The sequence below is a fragment of the Toxotes jaculatrix genome, chromosome 21 (assembly GCF_017976425.1).
Source record: "Toxotes jaculatrix isolate fToxJac2 chromosome 21, fToxJac2.pri, whole genome shotgun sequence".
NCBI classification, from domain to species: domain Eukaryota; kingdom Metazoa; phylum Chordata; class Actinopteri; family Toxotidae; genus Toxotes; species Toxotes jaculatrix.
Genome location: NC_054414.1, coordinates 5,510,548 through 5,533,859, shown reverse-complemented (window position 1 = coordinate 5,533,859; position 23,312 = coordinate 5,510,548). Strand labels below are relative to the sequence as shown.

Below are 23,312 nucleotides of genomic sequence, written 5' to 3'. Positions count from 1 at the left end.
GCTGCGGTTAACTCCGGTTAACTTTGTACGGTTTGTGATGGTTCTTCTCAATATTTGCTTATTATCCACATCGAAACTGTGACATCACATCCTTTTTCTTGGTTGAGTGCAGGGCAGTTTTGTTGAACAGAAGGCTAATGTGATTGTGCCTTATGAAAGAAGGGCTTGGTAAAATAAGAGAAAAATGCATCAGACCTTACGCAACGATTTCTGTTGTTACGGTTTGTCTGTGGTTTTAAGAGGTCACTGCCAAACGCTGTGGGCACAGTCTCACCAGAATGCAGGAAACCAGCAAAGAAATTAAATTATGGAAATGCGTATTTCTCTTCTGCATCACAGTGAGTGTTCTTTCTCAATCTGAGGCAGTTTCATTAAGTTTCACTTTGAAATTTATTAAAATGTGACAAGAGAAATATAAAAATAACTGAAAAACTAATGTCACACTCGCGTGGCAATATTACAAGCAAAAAGACTGAATTTCCTACATTCTAAAGACAATAAATGTACCATGGAGAATGTTTTGCCTCAGTGTGAATGTGGCATTTTATAAGTCTATTTTTCATCGACTTAGCTGTCTTCACACTGATCATGTAAAATGAGGCCCGACCGAGCAAGAAGAGCAGCAATTCCAGTGAGTGGTCTCGAAAACTCCTTTCTTCTTTCTCTCGCATCGAGCAGTTATTTGCATCAGAAACGAGACCAAGGCAGACGGCACTGAAACACTTCTCCTACCTGATTGATTTCAGAGACAAACAGCTGAATAGTACTAGAAGACCTCTCTGCAGCATTTACATGAGCAGCTGAGAATACGTGATGAATTTCGTGTCACTACCCTCTCACCTCCCACTCAAAGCCTGCGTGCGCTTGTGTGACCAAACCTAAAACCACAGACTTGTACATACATGAATGCTGCATGTAATAATATAGCAGAGAGACACATGGAAGGCACGAGCGCTTTCCAGTTTAGAAAAAAGAAGAAAAACAACATGAAAAAAAAAACAAAACGATTTGGACAACACAGGGTCTGGTGGGACTAAAACTAGACAGAGTTAAGACTAAAAATACAAACTATTAAGGGCTGACTCAGTGTGTAGCAGTGGACATCCTTTTGTGATGTCTTGACCTTTTGATTTTAACAAAGCTGAACAACAATTACAGCTCTGATGAAAATATATCAATCTGGCAGGACGTGCATTGACATCACTGTAACTTGGTTTCGACCTCATCCGATAACATTCGCAGACAAGTCATTCTCTGGTCTGGACGACATCTGCACAGTTCAGTTCCCCCTGTCCTGCTGTTTATACAGACAAGTAACCACAAACACTCAACTCACCAACGGACTCACATCTTTAGTTATTAACTGTCAGTGGTTTAGGCCTTGTGGGAAATGGTGTTCATTAAAATAAGCTGCTCATTTACTCTAACATTGGAAACGTAAAGGTTCTAAACTGCTTAATGTATCATGCATGTGCTTCCAGGCTGTATCTGTGTACCAAAGCACATTTCCATTAAATTGTGTGTGTATATATTAAGCACATTAGACCAGTATTTGTTGTAATGTGGGCAGATGTGACTATGACCATGTAGAGATGGACTGTGACCTTTAATGAGTCTGAATGACCACTTCAGGTGCATTATGATGTGGATTTAAAGCATTTTTGCTCTCTCTGATTACACGCCCGTCATCGGGGAGGCAGATTAAAAGCAGGTGTAAAGGCAGTCAACATTGTGTGTGTAACATTTGCTGACATTTTTTTTTTTTTTTGCTGACTTCACAAACTAAACCTCCACACCTGATCATTTATATCTCTCACTTTGTCTTTTATTGAGCTGCCTGCCACAAATCGTATTTGCTCACTGTCAGCACCATTTGTTTTTCCACTCGCCTCTGTGTTTCCTGTTCCACCGCTATGCTACAGTACACGGGTCCTTCCTCGCCGTGTCATTATCTGTCAGCCAGCGACTGCTGTTTTCACGTGCGACACATCTTCGTCATTACTGCTGCTGAAGCCCTGTTTTAATTTTTTTTTTTTGATGTAGCTGTGATGGAACGAAGGAGGGAGTGCTGAATGATGGCAGTGGGAAACTGTCCAGATGGTTTGGTCCATTCTAGACATCAGTGTTTTATTTCTGTAAAAAGTCCCTCAGGCATTTTGTGTTGTCGTGTTATGTTTTAGACACATTGGATAACACACTGGTGAAAGTAGATATTCTCACACATACACACACAAGAGCACATTATTCCTGTGTGCTGCCCCAAGACACACACATACTTGAAAGACACTTTGTCATGACTCAGCAGAAGAACAACATATTCACACAGGTGGGCAGGTCATGGGGCGTAGAAGATTAGTGTGGCTCCTGTTCTCCAACACCCAGTGGAGATCTTATTTATCTGAGTGGGATGCCTGAGGAAAAAAAAAACACAATAACATTACTTTGAGCCGGTTGAACAGCAGTGTTCGCTGACCCTGTGACGAACAGTCTGTAGTTTGTTAACCTGACCTAATGCTAACATGGACAATTCTCTCACTGATTATCCCAGAGTTTAAAGGCTCTGGGGCCAGTCACACAGAGCAGGGGTAGTTTTCTTTGGTGAGAAAAGGAGTGGGAAGCATTTATCTGCTTACAGGCTTGGTTTATTTAGGATCACGCGGCCCAGTGAGTCACTTTGCTCACAGATGGTTTCACAAGCTATTTTTTGGACAATGTTTAAAATGTAATCTTACAGTTAGAAGCTCATCAACTTTGCAGGAATTAATTTGCCCTTATGTCGAAGGTTCTGTGGTTATAAATGGCACAAAAAAAAACTTATTAATGATAACTTGTTTGTAGCTGTGCAGTAGCTTACTTTACTCTTCAGGAAATTCAGATTATTTGCTTGAGTAAAAATCTAATATCATGCAATGAGAACACTCCATTACAAGTAAAATCAAGCATTCAAGGAGGGGTGGGGAGAGGACGGATTAGGGGACGACCTGCCTCTGGGCACAGATACGTAATCTCCTAATCCATCCATCTCAAGTAGAAGTACCTAAAAATTGTTAAGTTTAGTGTTGAAGTAAATGTTCTCAGTTACATTCCACCACCGTATGTTTCAGAATCCAAGCAAATCATTTGCCACCTTTCCCGCTGAAGGTGCTGTCACTGGTTGTGCAGCGTGTTACTTCAGACAGAGCTCTGAAGTTGTCTGGCTGATCAGCTGCTTCATTCATGCTTTGCCATCACTGATAGTTTGGTTAGCGTTTGACTGAGGTCCGGGCGTGTGGGGAAAAAACATTTCATGCGTGACAAGGTCTGTTTGACTGAAGAAGGTTTTTGAAATATGGTGCTTGCTAAGTTGTTTTGTGTTCTCCTGAGCTACAGTGATTGAATTACAATATGAAAGTATCTAAAAAGTCAAGAGTCTGGTCTGGAATGAAAGAAACTCGTGCAGTGATAATGATTTGTCATTAGTCTGTTTGTGTGATAGAAGTTTGTTTGATATTTTGGAAGAGAAGGTGCCCTTGTCATTTTATTAGACATTAAGTTCTTTTGTACCTGTGAAGATCCTGTGGAAAAGATGACTCAGTCATTGGTACACTGATTGGTCAGTTCGCTCTGACACACACTAACATGCCTCACTAGCACTTACTGTGCACTTTTGCTGCACACCTTTCCCTGATCTCCCAGCACTCTGTCTTACTGATCAGATTTAGTACATATTACCTACTTCAAGGTCTCTTACTGTACTGAAGCTTTAGTCTGCCAAATGACTAAACCTAAATGCAGTAACCGGGCTTTAGACAGGTTTCGATCAGATCCTTTGAGGCTGCGCAACACAGGTTACCATGGTGATCTACCCTAGTTAGTGAGCCACCTTTGTGATACCAGAAAATCTGAGTTCAGACCAAACATACCTGGCCAACACACTAATCTCACTTTGGTGTACATGTCGTGTCAGTGTACACATCATGAAATGGCAGAATACAATAATAGTGTAAGTCCAGGCTGTAACACAGCCTGGACTTACACACACACACGAGTGTGTGTGTGTGTGTGTGTGTGTGTGTGTGTGTGTAGTAAGTTGTCAGCATCAGCCTCATTGTGTCCATAAATCCTGAGCTGGTTCAGGTCACACTGCTACCCCTATTAAACTGCATCAGAGTTCTCATATTTGCCTTGTTCAGTGTGGCTGAGTTAGTAAATCATTCCTCACACCTGAGTGAATGAACCACGTTAAAACAGCAAACACTCGTTTTTGAATCAACAAGTTTGAATGGACTGTTCCCCTCCCTCCAGTTTAACCCAGTAACTGCCTCCTCCACTCCAGTTTACACAAACTCCAATCGATTTTATGAAGCTTTACTGAAAAGACTGTTGTTGTTCATTACAGATGAGTAACCGTGGCAGTTGACATTCATGTATTTTTGCATTTGCCAGCTGTGATTAAAAAAATCTCTTGAAGGCAGTCGACTGAACAAACAGATGGAGACTGCTTATATGCTCACACTCTCTTTCTCTCTCTCTCTCTCTCTCTCTCACACACACACACACACACACACACACACACACACACACACACACACACACACACACACACACACTTGTATGCACACTCGGGTAAGTCGTGCCATTCGTCTGGATAAATTTGTACCTTGACTGCCCCCTTTTGACCACACTGCTAACTGCAGCATCTCCAATCCTCAGCCCTTACAGTGACAGCTGCTGCAGGCTCCTTCTACCTGGTGTCATGAAGAAGCAGCTGCAGCAGATACTGAAGATGTGAATGACTAAATTAATGAATGACACTTTGTACTGATACTGATGGATAAACAATTGCTGCAGAATCTTGAAGGACTAAGAGGTATTAGTGTATTATTATGAATATATATATTTTTTCTTCGGTAAAAATCTGAATACAGTGCAGCTTATTTCAGTCTAAAACTAAAAAGAATCGAACTTTTAAAAGTCCAGTGTATGATCCAGGATTTGTTAGGACGCATGCAGCCGTTTAGCAACATATTTCCGCTGTCATCTGTTCTTACATCTGTGCAGGTGTGATGTTGTGGGAAAATGTCCAAGGTCCACCCTCATTTTAAACAGAGTGTACCAAGCCGGGTTTAATTCCGGAAGAGCAGTCAAATATTAACATGGCTATTTTCCGTGGAAGTTATTATTTTGCTGTTACGCACAGCGTCAGTTGTCCTGTCCCATCGTGTTCATGGTATACAATGTACTGTTTTTTTGAGGGGGGCTATGTTTGTCACTGTTTCCCGGCGCTGCCGTCTTGACTTCTGACGCACCAGTGGGAGTTTGGTCCGCTTTTTCCCGGCGCTCAGTGCAGCACTGAGTACCTCTTCACTTTGGTGTGACGCGTACGGGAGGAGGAGTCCGCCGTGCGCTTAAGTACAGGACTCCAGCCCGCGACTCAGACAGAAACGCTCAGCAGATCAGTAGAGAGCATCACACCTGCTCAACTGCCTTTTACGCAGACACGTATCCAAGGGAAAGCACTTCACGCACCCGGGTTTAACCATGATTAAGAAAATGTCGCCCTCCGAGAGCGATTTTGACATCCCGGCGAAGAACTGCTACAGGATGGTGATTTTGGGCTCCACGAAAGTGGGGAAAACTGCCATCGTGTCCCGGTTCCTGAACGGGAGGTTCGACGAGCAGTACACGCCGACCATCGAGGACTTTCACAGGAAACTGTACAGCATCAAGGGAGACGTTTACCAGCTAGACATACTGGACACATCAGGGAACCACCCTTTCCCCGCCATGAGGAGACTATCCATACTGACAGGTACTTATCCACATCTGTATCATCCCGTTTGTGCAGGATAGGGCAGTTCACTCAGAATGTGATTGTGCGTTATGTGCATTTTAAATTCTGCAAACGTGCCGTCACTGTGCGCACCGTGCGCCTCGAGCGCATGGCTGCAAGATGCACGGGTGCTTATCATACTGAAGGGGCTAGGAAAGACTCATTGTGCGTTTTTAACACTTAACACACATTAAAGGCAAAACAAGTTAACCAAAACTTTCTTCTTTCTTTTCAAGGTGACGTGTTCATCCTCGTCTTCAGCCTGGACAACCGCGACTCCTTCCAGGAGGTGCAGCGGCTCAAGCGGCAGATCTACGAGACCAAGTCGTGCCTGAAAAACAAGATCAAAGAGAACATCGACGTGCCTCTGGTCATCTGCGGCAACAAGGGCGACAGAGAGTTTTACCGGGAGGTACAGCAGGAGGAGATCGAGCAGCTGGTGGCCGGAGACGAGAAGTGCGCGTACTTCGAAATCTCCGCCAAGCGCAACGAGAACGTGGATAAGATGTTTCAGACTCTGTTTACCTTGGCCAAACTACCTCACGAAATGAGCCCCGACCTTCACCGGAAGGTGTCCGTGCAGTACTGCGACATGCTGCACAGAAAGTCTCTGAAAAACAAGAAGCTGAAGGACATTGGGGAAGCGTACGGCGTGGTCACTCCGTGCGCCCGGAGACCCAGCGTGCACAGCGACCTCATGTACATTAAAGAGAAGGCGATTGGAGGCAGCCAGGGCAAAGACAAGGAAAGGTGCGTGATCAGTTAAGCAGAGCGCGAGGTGCAAACTCTTTTTAACGCACAAATCTTTGAAAGAAGAAAGAGCCTGGTGCGTCAGCTTGAGAAGCGACCTGTGCGGCCGGCTGCGCTCAAACTGACACGGGAGGAGGTGTGGAGACGCCGTGGCGGCCGCCGTCGCGTGCGCGCGCGCGCTCTGGCGCAGCGCCGTTTCCAAGGACACTGAGCGGACACGCGAGTCCGCTACAAACCACTACAAGAAAAAAAAAAACACACAAAAAAAAAAACAAAAGAGAAAACACTGCCCACGAGACATCCAAGAATGTTTGCTTGTTCTGTCCGTCAGAGCCCAATATGTGACGTGGCTTCATAACTTGTGAGACTCGCGCGTCGATGCGTAAAATGTGTTTTGTTGACGTCATGCCTTTTACAGATGCAGGAGGAGAGAGAAGAAGAGACTCTTGGCTCAGGAGGTTCCGTGCTTGGAAGGGGGGGGGAATAATTTGTTTACATCTTATCATAGATTTTATAATGGCTAAGTACACTTGAATGTTTCATTGCAATTTGAACTATTTTTTATTGTGAATGTATATTTATTGTCAATGTCGATTTTTGCAAAGAAAATCTTGAAATATAATAATAAAAAAACATAAACTAAAAGTTATGTTGCACGGCCTCTCATTTCAAGTTCATTCTGCACTGTTGCTCTCTCACAGCCCACACCCACACCTGCCAGTCACTTCACTTGTATCCATGCAGTGAAGACTCAGACACTGCATCCAAGCTTTAACCCCTGAAATTCACTGTGCACTGTGCACTGTGCATGCCTGAGTCAAATTATACGGACAATCTAAAGCATCTACAAGCTTTTGCTTCATAAATATGAGCATTCCCAGGGACTGAAACACAAAGACGTGTTGTAAAAATTGATGCAACTATCTGAATTTTGCAGCCGTCTTGCAGAACAAGGCCCCTATTGTGATCGGAAAATCTTTCAGCCTGCAACAGCGACAGACGTCTCCAGCACAGATGTGTCTGAACAAAAACTGGGCTGCAAATTGTGAATACGTGTTGTGTGTCTGTTCATGTGCACATATGCACACACATCTCACAATGACAATAAAAGAAACACGAAAACCCAGTGGACCTTCGTAGCATAAACTGGCAGATTAATAGCCTTCAACAGCAAAATAATAATTTCTATCCAGGAGTCCGCTCATGCATTTTAATAACAAAACAACCCCGCACAGCAGGATCATTTCACCCTGCAGCTCTAAAAACACACAGTCTGTTCTCATCACTGTTGCTAATTCTACATTATTTTGCACCTGCTTTTTGAAGTTTGACCTTTCACCCTGAGACGAACCAAACACAGCGTCCAGTACTTTCTCTCTCTCTCTCCCTCTCTCTCTCTCTCTCTGTCTGTGATGTGCCAGCTCCTGACTGTCAGCAGTAATGCTGTATACTGTATCCTGTCATTTCATGTACAGACAGAAAGAGGGAACATCCTGCATTATCTTGTATGTCTGTGAGATAGAGATTGAGTAAAGAGTCAGGGACACTCAGCAGTACTGTAACACTGCCCTCCTACTAATCAATAACACTATGTGCTCCACTCCTGGCTGCATTTATTATAAAAATACATAATTATGATGTTTATTAGTATGCACTGCTATCTCTGTCAGCTGAAGCAGCATAATGAAATGCATGTGTAGATCTCTGATCTGAGTAAGAACGTCAGCCTGACTCGTAAACGAAGCACAAAAACGCTTTAATAAGATCACGATGTACCACTTTAACATGCTGCTAATCACTGTGAACCAGTCAGAGCACGCATTTTTCTTTCTCACCATCGCCATCCCATATGGCAAAAGCGTCAACATTTGTACCAGCGTCAGCGGGGGGGAGAGAGGAAGGCCGGTGTCACAGTGTAAATAAGTACAGAATGTACCACACAGCAGAACAATGAGGGGATGAGTATGAGTTAGACCAGGAATTTTTCTTCGGAATGTCTCATCAAATCAAATATAATATCGTGATCTGATTTCAATACATCTTCGGCGCAGATGCAGGATGAATACACACATTACAGCCCACCCACCAAGAACTCTGCGACATCCACTGTTTTCACCACACAGAGGCCAGAAAGCCCGGCTTAACCACACATACTCTACTGAACCAACAATTACTCCTTCTTAAATTACAGTTCAGTAGATCCAGTGATTAGAGATGATGTTCGCAGCTTAAGTGGCCAAGCTCACTCCAGCAGCCGCTATTGCCCCCAGTGGTTCATGGGGCTTGTGCATTTGACTGTGTTCCAGTTTTGGGATTTTTGTTTTTAAATCCTCAGAAAAAAAAAACTAAAAAAAACGTCGGCTATCACACAGCATGTGCTGCTTATTGTTGTAATTAAATGTGTGTATTGTGTATCTTTGTCTTTGTGCCCAATCAAAATGAAGTCGATATTCCCAAGGCTTTTATTTGGCATAAGTGTGTGCACATCATTTTCTCCTATTACAAAATGGTAAAGTACATAGATGTCTTCTATACTAACTGCAAAACCAAACTGTGTGTATATTTTGAATAAATGTACAGAATAGAAGCACAGTAATAGATTACAGGCTCGGCACACCCACACAGGTGTTTTCAGTAATGTGGGTCATTAGGCTGACTTATGTTAGAGCTGTGCTGGGTTTTATGTGAGGTCACCAAACTCAGTGTACGTCCTGCAACAAAATTAACAGGAGAGTGCACACCCACACAGTCCTAACAGGAGGTCTAATCCACCAGCTTAGGAGAAAACACCTACACTGTGGTATTACTACTTTTATTTTGGTAAAAACTAAAGAGTTCCTCCACTGCTGAATTTAGCATGTTGCATCTGCGTGTTCTCACTCACTCATCAGCCATTTGCTGTCCCAGGTCACCAAACAGAGGTCTGAGCTCGAATTCGCTGACGACTTGCACTCGAAGACAAAAACAATGAGCAGTGCAAAAGCAAATTGTTGTGAGAGCCGATAAGGAAAAGAAATTATGTAACCCAAAAATAAGTCATGCATGCAAGTAAAAACAAGGTTAAGAAATAAGGGCTGAGGAGAAAGCAGGACAAAAGTTTTTGTGTACTGAGGCAGAAACAGATAAGCAAATTGAGGACAAGGAGGTGGAGGTTAAGTTTATTTTATGCCATAAATAAACTTAATTTAACCTAATAATAATAATAATAATAATAATAAATATTTTACCTGATATCATACTAAACATATGAACATAGTGAACGCACTAGGTTTCCACTGGTCATAATAATGCATTAAAGCTTACTGAAGATGCCCAAAAGGCCTGTGCTGAATCTGTGTGGGTGTGTGTGTGTGTACCAGGAAATGAAAGGACACTTTGAGTTTCACTGCTCAAACTTAGCTGACCTGTGCTTCTTAGAAATGAAATGTCAGAGCAAAAGCGAGTGCGATCATGAAATATTCCGGTCTGCGTCCCATTTAATCAAATGACGGTGATCAGCCTGACATACGTCATTAAAGTCACACATGGTGAGAGAATGAAGATGTAATCGGCATATTGGTGACTAATGACACAGTGAAGGTCCGTAGGATCCTGCTTATGCAATGTCATAACTGACCTTAAGTGTGTTACAGCAAGGTTGGGAACATCAGGAAGTTAGCCAGGGAGCAGACATGGCCTTAAACATGCAGGGATGCTGTCGCAGTTATTCTGGGAGAGATGAAAGCAGATCCAGTCAGTCTGAGGAGAGTAATCTCTCAGATCCATCATCCCAGAGCATATTTTGTGATTATTTAACTTTAAGTGTTCTTACTCTCCAACGACCAACCAAGTGGACTTCATGCATGTCTGTTTTCATTGACATTTCACCATTTGTCCTGTATTTTGATTTGGTCTGGTTTTGAAGTGGTGTTACTTAATGCCCTGTACTTCAAGATCTGTTTTCCTTGCACTCCGCATTGTCCGTCATCGCGGCTGCATCATTTGTGGCTCCTGAACAGAGACCCTCGCCGAGTCACAGGTTGTTCTCTGCTGTCCCCAGGCTTCACCAGGCTGTAGTTTTGATCCATCCAGCCACTCTTCTGTTTTTGGAAATTTGAATCTGTTTCTTCTGATTTTGTCCTCCTCCTGCAAGTATGAATCACTTTCCAAGAACACGCCGTTGGATACTGCTTATTTATGCAACAAAATTAAGTGCATTTTCTGCCGAGAGTTGCTGAGCACTGTGGATTTAGACCTCGGGTCTTTTCTAAGAAGCAGTTGTACTATATTATCTGGATAACTTCTTTTTTTCTTTTTTGAGGAAGAAGTGGAACCTCAGCGAAACTGGAACATGGACTTATGTAAAAAGGCCTGTTCTGGTGATGACTCAGCTAAGATATCCTGATAACTCATTAAACCTGAATCATGCACTAATACTTACTTAGTTGTTAACTAGTTATTCCAGACTGAAGAAATGAGAAAAGAGGACTTAACGTAAAGAGTGCACTATGAATGCTTTATGTATTTAAATGCTGATAAAATGTTAACTCTAGATTGGTTATTATAGTTACACAACAGAGGCTATGTTTGTTGTTGTTTGTTGTTGTTAGTTTTGCTGAACAGGACTGTGCATCCTGTATAGGACTTAATGCACTGTGTGTGTCTCACTGTGTGAGACCAGGACTCTCATCCCCTTACAGACCTAAAATGACTGGATTCGTGTCCTTCTCCTGACCTCAGCCAACTGTTTTCATTGTGTAACACACAAAAAGGGCAGCTCATCCAACATGTAGTGTTTATCACTTATGTTGACAAAACAAACTGGTAGTTTATCCACTGGAATGAGAAAGATTTACCAAGAATAATAAAGGCAGGTCTAGAAATTCGAGACAAATTTTAGTGACGATTCCTGTAAATGTTTCCAGGCACTAGATAAAGTCCCGACATTTTCAGATCGCAGCTTTCAAATGGGGTCAGATTTCACCTTTGCTGTTTTTTTGTTTTGTTTTGCTTTTTTGTTTTTTTTAAGCACTGCTCTTTGACATTATGGGATGGCAGGGCTGCAGAGGTAATATTACAGCACTCATTATTTGAAGGTTGCTGCTGTATAAATAGCCACATCCCTATCCAGTATTTTCCTCTGAGATGGGAACGTTGCTCCTTTGTCTTCATTGGTAACCTCCTCATCCAGATTCAATTTTCTAATAAGCTGGAAATCTATACAAGCAATTTCTCAGTTGAGTCATAATTTAATAAAAATGAAATGTTCAGTAACCTTTGAGCCCTCGGTGTTATAATCCATCTTATGTAACAATTAGCTATGAATGCACTGTGGAGGTGGTTTGGGAATTTTTGTGAAAAATGAAAATTGAATCATCTTGACCCCTTTACATATTACATGTTTGTAGATTTGCTAGCAGAGGAAGGAGAGACCTGAATTTTCAGTCTTACAGGAGAAGCTTGTGGATGGAGGTTCTTACATCAGACTGTTACCTCTCAGACAGAATGACTGACGGATTGAGCTGACTGAGTGATGATGAGTAGCTCGGTCTCTGGCAGGATCTGCCTTAATCTGTAATGTATTTGTGCTTCAGCAGACTCAGATATGCTGAGATCAAACTGACAGGACGGGCCGCCATTACCGAGTGACATAACAACATACTGTACATACTGCTGCATGCAGAAGCAACAATGCAGAGTGCCCTTCAGGTGGAGAGGCCTCTGGGCAGCACCACGTCTTCATCCTCTTATGTTGGACTGAGGGCAGAATGGAGCCTGAACTGACTCAGAATTGTCTCTTGAGGTATAAAGTGGTATTACGAGACTGGCCAGGCCAGGGCTAGCTGGTTAGCGTGCTAACTTCAGTAGAAGAAAACATTGGTGTTATTTTCCACTGCCAGAGACAGCTCTTTGATCAGCTTTGATGCTGAACTTGCAACTTTTTTTTTTCTAGGCTACCCTCTCTCCATGTCTCCTTTGACTTTGCATCTTTGGCACAATGACAACAAAACACTGTGGGGAAAAAAAAAACTTTCCCATTTTCAAAAATGGAATAAACCCAGAGGCAAGTTACCACTCAAACACACAGAAACCCATGGTTAAAATGTGTGTTTTTATTCTGTGCAGTGAATGATGTTACGAAAGCTGTTATTTGTTCCCAAAATGTGGAGGTAATTTTAGACAGGGGATGCACAACCTTGGGATCATGAGTTTTTGGACTTGTAAATACATTTTGTCCTTGTCTTGATTTAATTCTACAGTTTCATAACTTTGCGTCAAATTCTTCTCATGCTCAGTACCTCTGGCATGCTCCCAGGACACAGATTAAACCTTGCTCCTCCAAAACTGGGATTTCGTCAATGGTTGCTGTTAATCTCACACTCTGGTTAAACACTAAACCGGAAGAGTGTCCTGCACAAGTTAGTGGCATCCTGTTATGTGCATATGCAGGAATCGCATGCATGCGATCATAGTATGTACTCTGTGTGTTGGTGCTGTTACAGCCTAACCAGGGTCAACCTACATTTTGCTGCACGTGAGCCTGTGGTTGTGGATGTTTTGATTCGTGCGCACCAAACATGGCCTCTGATTGATCGGATGCTTGGTCGCCTTCCAGCAGCAGCCACCCACATCCGCCTCGAGGTTACAGCAACACATGATCAGGTTGACTCTGGTTAGGATGTAAGTGAGCCACAGGAAGTAATCTGGAGTTAAACGGTAACAGTGTGTGCAGAGTTTGAGGTATCAGACTCTTGTTCCTCGTGCAGAAGACGCTGTTTTGCTAGCCTTCGCTTTTGTTCAAAGCATGATCAATTATCAGTCATCGATCAGTTACAGAAGAAACAGTGCTTCAATGCAGTGTGCACATTCTCCTGATTCTCACAGAAGGAAATGGAAACACCTCGAAACAGAAACAGAAATAGTGCATTTATGCGGAAGCCTGAAACAGCCAATAATTGCTATAATAAATTATTTTCTAGTAATAACAAGTTAATTATTTTATCCAAAGAAAACAGGATAAATATCTTATTTAAATTAAGAAAAGAAAATGTACATTTCTCAAGATTAATCATTTCAAGAAAACAACTCAGGATGATTTACGTGTGATGTTCAGATAAAATAAAATTATTACAATTATTACAGTTTTTGGCCCGGTGGTACAAAAACACACACCAACACGTGTACACAAACACCCAAACACACACATGAAAATTGCTCACAAGTCTAATTTTGGTGCCATCTGCAGCTGTGCTGTCCGTCCATGCTATATGTCTCTGTGCCTGGATGACTTTTGTGTTCTGTTTGTGTTCGTCCAGTCTTGAGACAGCACCTGTCGGCTAAATTATGCAGATATGTAGGAGTCACGCTGGCTGCTTTGATTTGAGACTGGGTATGAAAATGCTGCCCAGCATGAGCTTAGAACGTTGTGTCTGGTGTCACTTAACATCGTCACATGGTCTCATGAAGAGCGTCCTCAGCACCACTTATCAGGTCTAATGAAATGTGTTTCAGAGACAAGCGAGGAAAACAATGAGTGGAGATTCTCTACTGGGTGCAGACTGAGAGCATTGCAATTTCTAGCCTTACGTACACATCCTGTAGGTGCTGGGTAAACAATAAGTAAAAGAGATTTCAAGATGCAAGTCTCACGACAAAAAAATGCTAACTTGTGAAATTACAAATAAGTTTAAAGACTATTAAAACTGTAAAACAATGGATATGGAAATGTTTGTGTGGATATGTCAAAAGCCTTTGCATGTGTATGCAAATTATGACATGGCCTTCATCAGTGGGTGTAGTTTTCATCTTTTCCATCCACTTAGATGAAATGCTGTTATTCCCTCGTGTCATTGATTTGGAGGCGTGTTTCGGATAATTTGGCATCTTTCTTTTGGTCTCTAGCCGATTGGGAAATATCTAAATATCTGTCTCTTTAGATGCTAAATGTAGCACTATGTTCAGCAGCTTAGTGTCTGCCTGTATTTGTCAGCTGTTTGGTGCTGAGCAGGTGGTGTGCAGTAGCTTTTTTTGTTTTGTTTTCCTGAAAACATCTGCTGCATGTGAAAATGAGGCTCTGACAGTGATGAGAGTGAACCGAAACAGTGAAGCTGCTAAACAACGAGCTCATGAGTCATTATAAAACTAAAGATATAAAGATAATTATCTTTAGATTCCTCACCTATACACTGATTATAGCAGCTTTGAGTATAGTAAAGAGAATTAATAACTAATTTATTAGTATGAGTTAAAAAACAAAAAAAAACATTATTCCTACCTGACACCAGGCTACCATGCAAACAATGCCATGATTTGACCTGTTCAGGTGTCGTAAGGACTCTTAGGTTCTGGCTGTTTTTTTTCAGGCAGACATATCTTCTTTTTTTTCCCCCAGAACTTGCTCACCTACGTAACTCAGCATTCTCCGCTGCTCCTGCAGGATTTTCATGGCGGGTTGCTCTTGGATCGGTAGCAACAGAGCCGCAGGGCCGTGAAAAATGGGGCTTGTATGACGAGGAGCTTTTTTATCACAAACAGATGATTTGAGTGTCTTGCGTGCGAGGATAATCTGCTCCTCCAAAGGCTTTAGATCGGAGCAGACAAGACACAGGAGTGAAGATTCAATTACCAATGACATAAGGCGCTTTCATCAAAAGCCCCTATGATGTGAGTTTGAGCATGTTTGTGTGTCTGTGTGTGTGTGTGGAGAGGTGGAGGCCGATCTGCTGACGCAGAACATCATTCAAACAGAAACAATATGACAGGCGTCCTACAGCCATGTAAACTGGCCAGGTCTGGTGATGGATGTGATGCACCGAGGGTGGGTGATGACTCAAGGGTTTGAGGGACTTAATTGCCTTGTTGTGGTGCATGTGCCGCCCGTCCCACATGTTGCTGTGGTTAGTCACTCCGCTGCTCTGTTAATGCTGGCTGTTTTTATAGAGCTTCAGGTCAATATCAAAGCTTTATCCCACGATGAGACAGAGTGTCCTCCATCTCTTAAATTGCGGCTTTGACAAAGTGATGATTCGGAAATGAAAACATTTGTAAATGATGTGGCTCAGGTAATTATTCCCAGTGTGAAACTTTTTTTTTGGTAAACATTTAAGACTGAACTCTTTGACTGTGCATTTTTCAATCTGGCAGCTTTTTTTTTTTTTTCCAGGTAAAGAGTTGAAGTACACATGAAATGAATCTCCGCTGGTCTGCTGTGTTTAAACACTGCTGAGAGATGTGGAACACGCAAAAGTCACTCTCTGGTGGGTCTCTGTTGTGGATTTTGTAAAAAGGTCAGGATTAGAAATATCTTCAGCAGTTAGGTTAGGAGAACTGGCCCTTTGGTAAACTTAGATCCTATGAACTTCTCTCACGTTGTTTATAACATCCGTCTCTGCTCAGTTTTGAGGGCTGACCTTTTCCTACTGTACATAGAGAAAACCAGGTTTAGATCAGATCCCTTAACTGGCACCCAGAACCCCCTGAAAACATCAAAATCCAAACGTTTGGGATCTCAAAATCATTTTGTATTCATCTAAATCATAGTTTACTTTGGTTGTTTGGTTAAATTGATTTCATTGAAAATGCATTAGGCTGGTTCCACCTCTTAACCCTGTTAAAACAATTAGAAAACATTAGGCTGGTTGATGGGCCCTACACCTCAGCGGGACCCCAGCGGGACCCTGTTGCGCCGCTGCGATGTATGTTGCTTTGGGGTGTGCCTGCATGATGCTTGGATTAGCTGTCATTGTCCATGGGAGACTCTTTAGACACTCCCCACCTACACATAAAAACACTTGTTAAATTATCATGTCAGTTATTTCAGCCACTTATCAATTCTTTGATTTCATTACTTATTATTGTTTTATTTTTTCCCTCCTCAATTTTACTTTTTCACATAAAAGGGAATGTATATAAATGTGTGTGTGTGTGTGTGTGTGTGTGTGTGTGTGTGTATTTATGTGTATATATACAGTATATATCTTGTATTACCACCTAGCCTCATTCACCTCCCCGCCTAACATCATATCACTTAGAATAAATAGTATATAATGCAATATGTTAGAATGTGTGCATAGTATAATAGAGCTGATGACCCACTAGAGCTGTTTGTAGTGTGCGTCCATTACTTATCACTAATCACAATACTTTTTAACCCTGCTCCTCTGAACATAGGGTCACACTGACGGGTTCAGAACACCTAATCATGGTCTGGTTGACACCTGGTAAGGAAACAGACCAACACAATGGACTTACATGATTAACAGCAGGTGATCAACAACCTCCGCAAACACGGTGTATTCCTTTAAAGCAGTGGTAGTTATATAGGATACAGCAGCTAGCACCTCTTTGCTAGTGTGCTGAAAACAATCAGTTCTGTGGTGGATTAGCTTTGAGCTAAAATAGGTCACCTGTTGCACACCTCTGAGGTCACTCCTGCGTTTAGGTTCCTTCTGTCTGGGTCAGGGCAGGATTTCAGTCTGAATTAAGACATGCAGAGGGATTCATAGGGCCATTATTTTTTTCCACTGTCTTCCGTTTGTTTAGCCTCAAAGCTAAGTTGATCATTCTTCGTGCTTTGAACTTTCATCTTGCGTCATTTACCATGTGTGAGTATAATTTGTCAATTGTGTGCGCGCTAAGCGAAGCATGTGAGCTCCAGCAACCATGAAAAATTAGTCTTGAACAAATGCTGTTACATAGTGATGAGCTTGAGTAGAATAAAGGAATTTGTGGTTTGTGGTTTCTGAGATGTTAGTCATCTATAATGACACTTAGACGTACATAACTGCGTATATAGGAAATAAAATTCTTAACACCTAAGAACTTGCACTTTAGTGCATTTTTATTATTTTTGTATTTTATATTTTATCATTTTATTGTGGACTGGTATTATTATTTTAGTATGTTAGGTTTTTTTAAAATATTTTATTAATTTTATAATACTTCTAAATTTGCACTTCTTATATTAGGTTTTATAGATATTTTTGTTTTATTGTTACTTATGCTGCTACTATTACTAGTGGGTGTGTGAGTGTATTTATTATTTATGACTGCACAAGTGTTTTTTGTAATTGCACTGATCTCACTAAACCAATCCCTAATGACTTAGTCATGTGGCAGTAAAGTATTGAATCTGAATCTGAATCTGAATCTTAAATTCAACATGATTATAAAAAAGCACACTTCTATACTTGGTAATTATAACTGTGAGGTACTGGCAGTTTATTTGAATAGGTAATTTTATGCTACTCTCTCCTTATACTCAGGGGTAAAAGCGGGTTGGAACGATCCAGAACGGCATTCCAGCACCTTTGATTAATAAGTAATCTGATTGGCAGTTTCATACATAATAACATAGGTCGGTGGACCTCCATTAAGTTATTATGGACCCTGACTGTCTCTTTAATGTTTGTCTCTTTGTGCCTGTTATTCAGGGTGTGCATTAGAGCATGCTGCAAGTGCATTCTGGGACATTCTGGAACATACATATCCCCCTTGCTTTTTCCACCACTCTCTGTTGCACAGTCCTGAAAAGATGCTTTAAAATACAAAGATGTTGAAGTTACAGATCTATACAATAAGATCTGTAATGTAATCTAATTATTATCATAATTATCATTTGAAATGTCTGTCTCTCTGTGTTAGTCCAGCTCTGGGAGTTTTTCTGTTATTCTGTAATGTTCCAGTGTCGTTGTCAATAACTAAATGGTCATTTGTGTTTAATCAGTAACTCTTAGTTTGGTATGCCTCCCTCAGTAAATACCTGCAGGTGGATGGTGTTACAGACAGGGACAGGATATCCTACAACCCACGTGCTGATGTTTACATCTGCAAAGAAAGGCTTGTATTGATCATGAATTGTTGTAGCGTTACACATTCTTTGTTAAATCAAGGTTGCGGATTTGCTATGACTCAAATCAGTAAGTAATTATCTAATATGTTCTTACAGCAAAGGTGTTGAAAGTATAACTGTAAGCAGCTGTTACGGTTTACTGCAGGTCACTCCAACACCTAGACGGCTTCGTTTGAGTGTTATATTTCTTCCCCAGCCCTCCCTCCATCTGTCGCACCTTCATCTTCCTTCAGCCTCTCAGCTGTCACATTCACTTCACGCCCCTTCAAGCATCCGCTCCTTGATTGCTGTCAGTGAGCAACACTTCTTGACTCATATAAAAGCCACTCTCCCTGAATTAGAATCCCATATGTGGAGCAAACTCCACTTGCTTCAACTGCTGGTGCTGTTTAGGGCAACCAGGTGACAGACACCGTTGCACTTTACATATGTTAAAAGTTGCACTTCAATTTTTTTTTGTCTTCAGCTCTCATTTATGGCTTATCAGTTCCAGACAACAGTTTTCACTTCTGTCAGGCATAACAGATAACACAATAGATGATTGACAGTTCCCTGTTTCACCCAAACACCAACATAAACCTTTCCATTCATACACCATTGTTTGGGCTCTCATCACTGTGTGTTTCTGAACTGGAAAAATATGACGTCAGTTTTGGAAATAGTAAAACTTTTTCCTAAGCTAGTTTCAGCTGTGCAGATCGAGCCACATCTGACATCTGTGATGTTTTTTCCCCATAATCCGCGAGTGCTTTGTTCGAATGTGTAATCAGATCATATTTACAGTTAGCTCTTATTAATATCATACACAAGATCTGTCAAAATATCTATAATACATGACTGGAAACACTTGTGCTGTTAGTATGTGTATACAGTGGACAGTGGCATGGAAAAGTAAGTGAACCCTTTGGAATTTATTAATTTGTTCTTAAATATGGTCAGATCTTCATCTGAGTTACAATTACAAAGACTTAACACACAAATAACACACAAACCAACTGTTCTTGTCCACACTGAGCACATCATTCAAACATTTACAGTGTAGGCTGGAAAAGAGTATGTGAACCCCTCGGCTAATGGCATCAGCAAAAGCGTGGTGTGGGTTAGAGCTACTCTGATTTATAAAACACCACCGAATACACAGTGGTTTTAAAAAAAAGAAAAAGAAACAAACCCACTAACAGCTGAAGGCTGTGGTTAACATCTCTGTTCATGATTCGACCATATACAGGTCATGGTGCATGGCTGTGTGGAGCATGGTGTCCAGGGCAGCACACCACAAAGGAAGCTGCTGTGCTCCAGAAAATAAATAAATAAATGAATAAATAAATGAAGAAATGAGAACACACAGCACTGTGTATGAGGCGCAAAGAGCTATGCATACCAGCATGAACATAGCAGCAGCATCATGATTTGGGGTTGTTTTGCTGCCTCTGGGCCTGGACCGCTCGCCATCACCTCGGGCAAAGTCAAAGTTTATCAGCAAATCCTGCAGGATGATATCACAGTGAGTGGGTGTGAGTCACCAGCTGATGCTCAGTACAAACTGGGTGATGCAGCAGGACAATGATGCTAAACATCGAAGTAAATCTACTATAGAATGACCTCAAACTATAAAAATGGGCCTTTTGGACTGGCCCTGTCAGAGTCCAGACCTTTACCCAAACAGAGAGAGCCGCTCAGAGCAGACATCCTGAGGATATGACTGAGCTGTGCAGGTCTGATTCACATTTATAGAAAGCACTTTTTTGAGGGGGGTTTAACCAGGGTTCACTTGCTTTTTCAGCACTGTGAGTGTTCAGTGAGTGTGTTTCAGTAAATGATTAGAATTGTTTCTGTGTACTTTCTCTACTCAAATGAAGATCAGATCACATTCTATGACCAATTAATAGAGAAAGCCAGCTAAATTCAAAGGGTTCAGTATCACAATGTATGTCTTTACCTGTAGACCTGTAGAGTATTGGCACATTCAGAATAGTTTTTGACAGTTAAGCTGAGCTGGAGCAGACAGTTGTATGTTTTATTGTATGATAGTTTGTGTTCTATACTGAATAATAGTGAACAGAGGCTACGAACTGTTCACTTTTCCAAGAAACAGCCCTAGCCAAATTGTTCAGTCGCATCACAAGGCCTGTGATTTGGCACCTTATCAAATCATAGGTCTGTGTGTGTAATCTCTCTGCAACTACTGCCCATCATATGATCTTTTAGCTGATGCTAGGCACCAGATACCAGAGAAATACTCCTGCCTGCTTGGTATTAATGGGTGATGAAGGGTGAAGGTAAACTTCTTCAAGTTCTTGCAAAAGTAGATTTTCTTATTACATATGGGATAGAAAGGGCACAAGTTTGCTGATTTCCATCAATACCAGTGCTAATATTTTCACTGCTAATGTTGCATGTTAGGACAACACAGAATATCAACAGGAGAAGCAGCAGCTCACGATCAGGGCTCCAGTTGCGAGCTGAAATAAACACAAAATCATCCGGCGGGGGTTTTAATCAAAAGTCATTTTATTACTCGTAATGCAAAACACTTTAAGTGGAGCCATGTGGCACGTGACTTATGATGTGTTTCTGTACAGCTGAAAGAGTGTGAGAGAGGAAGGGAACAGAGCATGATGGGAGATGATGGCAAAATGTGTTAAGATCTCGCTCTGACATTTGTGTAAATTGTTCAATCACAGCACTAATTTTGTTTTTTACCAGCAAGTCTCTGTGTGTGTGTGTGTGTGTGTGTGTGTGTGTGTGTGTGTGTGTGTGTGTGTGTGTGTGTGTGTGTGTGTGTGTGTGTGTGTGTGTGTGTGTGTGTGTGTGTGTGTCCTCACGTGCACCACTGACACAGATCAGCCGAGGTAACATCATCCCTCTCTCTTTTCTCCAGTGCAGAACAAACAAATATCGGTAGTTTGGGCATAATCACTCCGTGTGGAGAAGGAGATTCTGCGTCACTACACATGATGAGCTTTCTTGCTTGGTAACCTTTCGAATGAGACGGGCTGCAGAGAAATGTAAGCTCTGAAGTAAAATAGCAGGAAATAATGTTGCTGCTCTGGGGAGATCAGTGTGTCAGGATAGAAAGCTGTTTTGAAGAGTGCGAGCGCATCACCACCTGTAACAACCACATGGCAAACAAATCTCCTCCCCTGTATTTGGCGAGCCTTTGGACAGGATGCACTGACGAGGATATGACGCAAAAATAAAATCCAAATCCTTATGTTGATTGTTTGCTTTGACAGTAGTGGATTCTGTACCATATGTTTATGTAACGATGACCACACATTTTGTGTGTGTGTGCTGCTGCTTGATTCATTTCTTTGGTATTTCTTTCTCTTTGTTGCCGGTAGTTTGGTTATCCATTTGTCACTTGCTAATTTGCATAACAGCAAATCATATTTCCAAAATTTGAAAAATTGAAGTATGTGTCAGACTGGATGTAACTGACCCTAACTAGCTTTATCATTAGCTATTATTTTTTTTTTTTTAGCTGTTTTTTATCACCACATCAATATTCATCTAAATCAACCTCTCTGTGGCCCTCAGTTACTGAACGTGAATAGTCGAGGGGGCCACAGCATATTAGCGAAGCCGTATGAGTGACTCTCCTCAAGGGAAAGGAGTTGAGGTCTGCCCAGAAAGTTCCTTGATTTGTCACCAGTCCCTTTTTTTTTTTTTTTTTGGAAAAAGTCACTAAAGGTCACCAAATCTAGCAACAAAATCACTATGTTGATAAAAACAGGTGGAAGCAAACCCACCGTCTGCTGTCATAAGCCGCTGTAAAACAGCTGTACATCACATCTGTTTTACAGCGGTGTTCGATGAGCTGTCTGGGTATGTGATGCTGCAAGCACGAGGCCAGTGAGGCATGTGGGTGTGTTTCTGTTTGGTCTTAGATAGCCTGAGTCCACGGAAGTGATCATCATCTATTGGCTTGTTATTAACATGACAAACATGTGGCATGTGGTGGATGAGTTTTATCAAACGCATCTTAGACAGTAACACCAGCGTCCATTGTTATCGTGAGCTTACAAGTCAGTTCCCTGTCATCATCTTGAGCTACGAGCGAATTTCCACAGAAGCGTTCAGTGAGAAGTGCATGCGGACGAGTTACAGGAAGGTTGTACGCTCAAAGTAAACATGTGCTTCAGCTTTCACGCTGATCAACCAAGGATTGCAGTCCTGCATCCTAAAGAGGGTTTTTATTACAGCTTTCTCTGAACTGCTGTGTGACCAGTCCAGTGGCTGAACCGTGCTTGTTTGCTCTGGTCTGGTCTGGTTTGTTGGTCATGTTTGTCCTGTGTAGGAGATGATTACAAATTCTGTGAAAAACGTTGTACATCTATAAATCATGCACAGGATCTTAATATAATAATTTAGTGTTTAGTGAGTACAGCAAGACAATGAGATTTAGATAAGACTGACATGAGCATAAAGAAATAAAAACATAAAGAAATAAAAATAACAGCGGATATTAGGTTTGGTCACTTTGGTGATATAGTGCTTCCCTCCTGGCTGGTGTGTCCCTGAATGCGTTTTTGGATGTGATATCAGCACATTTGGACATTTGGACTGACATTACACCTAAAAAAAGTGTGGAAACTACCTTCTTTATAATTTCCTGATATCAGTTTCACTTTTACTTTGGATTTGTTTTGGATACAACCCTTTTACCAGAATTGGGGAAACCACTTTTTTTTTTTTTTTTTGTTTACGTGATATTTGAGACATGACCTTACTACAAACAGCTGACAGCTTCCTGGTTACATAGCAGCACGTCCCCATTCAGCTTTACTCATTGATCGGCGAGGCAGACCTGCATGCGATGCCATCCACCATGATGTTATTACCAAAACAGTCTGACGTCAACAGACAGACGAGAGTGAACCTTCAAAACAACAACAACTCTTCCTTAATTACTACTCT

General features: G+C 41.6%; 1 protein-coding gene across 1 annotated transcript; it reads left to right on the top strand.

Moving 5' to 3' along the window:
* Nucleotides 1–5,430: 5,430 nt before the first annotated feature.
* On the top strand, nt 5,431–7,279 carry LOC121175612 (dexamethasone-induced Ras-related protein 1-like). Its single transcript, XM_041029418.1, has 2 exons — nt 5,431–5,791; nt 6,049–7,279. Exons 1-2 carry the CDS (start codon nt 5,521–5,523, stop codon nt 6,576–6,578), a joined length of 801 nt encoding a protein of 266 aa, XP_040885352.1. The 5' UTR covers nt 5,431–5,520; the 3' UTR covers nt 6,579–7,279.
* The last annotated feature ends 16,033 nt before the right edge of the window (nt 7,280–23,312 follow it).

What these genes read in the sequence shown, in the direction of transcription:
- LOC121175612 (XM_041029418.1), top strand. Translation starts at nt 5,521, where the DNA reads ATGATTAAGAAAATGTCGCCCTCCGAGAGCGATTTTGACATCCCGGCG. An exon ending in GAGACTATCCATACTGACAG is followed by an intron (nt 5,792 to 6,048) that starts GTACTTATCCAC and finishes TTTCTTTTCAAG; the next exon opens with GTGACGTGTTCATCCTCGTC.